This window comes from Nicotiana tabacum, chromosome 10 (assembly GCF_000715075.1).
Source record: "Nicotiana tabacum cultivar K326 chromosome 10, ASM71507v2, whole genome shotgun sequence".
Classification (NCBI taxonomy): Eukaryota; Viridiplantae; Streptophyta; class Magnoliopsida; order Solanales; family Solanaceae; genus Nicotiana; species Nicotiana tabacum.
The window spans coordinates 84,312,580-84,314,188 of record NC_134089.1 but is presented as its reverse complement, the minus strand read 5'-3'; the positions used below and the strand labels follow the sequence as shown (position 1 = coordinate 84,314,188).

General features: G+C 38.5%; 1 protein-coding gene across 1 annotated transcript; it reads right to left on the bottom strand.

Moving 5' to 3' along the window:
* Positions 1-603: 603 nt before the first annotated feature.
* Positions 604-1,143, bottom strand: LOC142165226 (uncharacterized). The gene has a single exon (XM_075223826.1). The coding sequence runs from the start codon at positions 1,141-1,143 to the stop codon at positions 604-606; it is 540 nt and encodes a 179-aa protein (XP_075079927.1).
* Between the last annotated feature and the right edge of the window lie 466 nt (positions 1,144-1,609).

Sequence of the window (1,609 nt, the reverse complement as noted above, 5' to 3'; positions counted from 1 at the left end):
TCAAGACTATAACATGCATCAATTAAAACATTTGATAGAGATATCAATTTCTTAGAAGAGTAAGACTTCAGATTTCTCTGAACATCCCTGAAATTTGCCTCATCACTTTCATCCTTTTCATCGTCATCAAATTGAGCCATCAATGCAAACAGTGAATCATATTCCTTTGCTTCATTTTCCACTGCCGTCATGGAACTGTTTTCTGCACCTGGTTCCCCTTCTGATTCATTGGACGAGTCTCCCCATGCAGCAAGAGCTTGCTTCACAACATTGTCAGCTGCACTTTTTTTGTTGAAACATTTGTCAAGAACCAGGTTCCATTTTGCTGTTGTGTCAGAGTTGTGTTTGTAATGCTCCTATTTCAGAAGTGGGCAGTCTTTGATGAAATGCCCTAGCTTTCCGCACTTGTGACAGAGATCATAGTTTCTTGGTTTGCTTGTGCTATCTCTCTTAGGTATACCACCATTTCTTTGAACCATCTTTTGAAATATTTTGGTGAGTAGGCCATATCACTATCTTCTTCACTTGAGTCATTGTTTTAAGCCTTGAGCACCATGTTCTTCTCTTTCTTCGGCTCTCTTCTTTCACTGTCTCTCTGTTTTTTCATCTGTATGTCTTCAGATTTCCAATCAGCTCATCCATGGCTAGAGTTTGTAAATCTTTAGCTTCGGTGATAGCATTCACCTTACTCTCCCAAGAGCCAGGTAGAACACTGAGAACTTTCCTTACAAGCTTGTTTCTGGGAATAACTTCTCCAAGTGAATAAAGCTCATTTATGATAGATGTGAATCTAGTGTGCATATCTTGTATAGACTCATCATCATTCATCCTGAAGATCTCATACTCGGTGTTGAGTATGTCAATCTTGGACTGTTTAACCTGAGTAGTTCCTTCATGTGTCGTTTGCAATGCTTCCCATATTTCCTTGGTAGAATCACATGCTGAGATTATATTGTACTCATCAGGTCCTATACCACATATCAAGATTTTCTTGGCACGAAAGTTCTTTTCTACAGCTTTTCTGTCAATATCACTGTATTCATTTCTATTTTTTGGCACCATTGTTCTAGTTTCTCCAAGCTTCCTCATAGGAACATGTGGACCATCACAAATGACGTCCCATAGCTTTGAATCTTCTGCCATTATGAAATTATGCATATAACTCTTCCACCAACCGTAATACTAACCATTGAATCTAGGGGGTCTGTAGGTTGATTGTCCTTCCTCAAAGTTAGGTGGAGCAACCATTGAGATCCTTTCTAGGTGTTAACCTTTTAGAAAGAACTGACTCTAATACCAATTGATAGTTTATATGAGTCCACCAACTGTAGAGTACCTGGTCCTCTATGAGTTTCCACTGAAAATACTAACGAACTAATCTGTATAGAGATCTGGTCCTATATCAGTTCCCATATTGCTAACTACTGAACCAGTATGTAAATGAGACACATGATTTTTACGTGGAAAAATCTCAACTCAAGGGGACAAAAACCACGACCTACTCTGGTAGGATTTCAACTTCACTAACTTGTAAACACCTATTACAAGACACTTTGTAATGACCCCATTACAAAGAATTTAACTCAACTAACTTGTGATACTCTTACCA